Raw genomic sequence first — 449 nt, forward strand, 5'->3', positions numbered from 1 at the left:
TCCAAATGACATCTGAACATGCAATGTTGATAGATACAAAGAGCTGAATATAGGGTTCTTGAGTCCTATCATTTGTTTTGATACAACTCGTTAGAATTCATACTTACATTCTCATCCTCAGGAGTTATCATTAAGTTGTGGTTTAAGCCGGAGACAGAGAAAGAGAAAGCTCATCTGGTGACGTCATGGGGTATACATTTTAGTGGCCTTATCCCCATTGGCCCAGTCTTGCCTTATGACCATGACAATTACGAACCCAATACCCTGGTCCTCAAGCTGAGGCATATGTTCTATACGGCTCCCGGAAGCTACCACCAGTCTGAGCCAGGGAAGTTACTACCTCTGCTACGCTTTGGGTTTTCCTTGCCACTCTCAGAAACGAAGCGCTGCTATACAGTCAGTTCTTTGTCAAGGTCAGTACTATTATGTTTGGTACTTAATGTTATAGA

The 449-nt window shown here is 42.8% G+C and overlaps 1 protein-coding gene across 2 annotated transcripts in view; it reads left to right on the forward strand.

Moving 5' to 3' along the window:
• Nucleotides 1-449, forward strand: part of LOC119593473 (UV radiation resistance-associated gene protein-like) — a 14,158-nt gene that overhangs the window by 5,678 nt on the left and 8,031 nt on the right. For both annotated transcript variants that reach the window (XM_037942405.1, XM_037942406.1), the window contains exon 6: nt 122-413. In XM_037942405.1, the coding sequence (XP_037798333.1) occupies nt 122-413 (292 nt within the window). The remainder of the gene's footprint in view (nt 1-121; nt 414-449) is intronic.

The sequence above is a fragment of the Penaeus monodon genome, chromosome 32 (assembly GCF_015228065.2).
Source record: "Penaeus monodon isolate SGIC_2016 chromosome 32, NSTDA_Pmon_1, whole genome shotgun sequence".
In the NCBI taxonomy this organism is placed as follows: Eukaryota; Metazoa; Arthropoda; class Malacostraca; order Decapoda; family Penaeidae; genus Penaeus; species Penaeus monodon.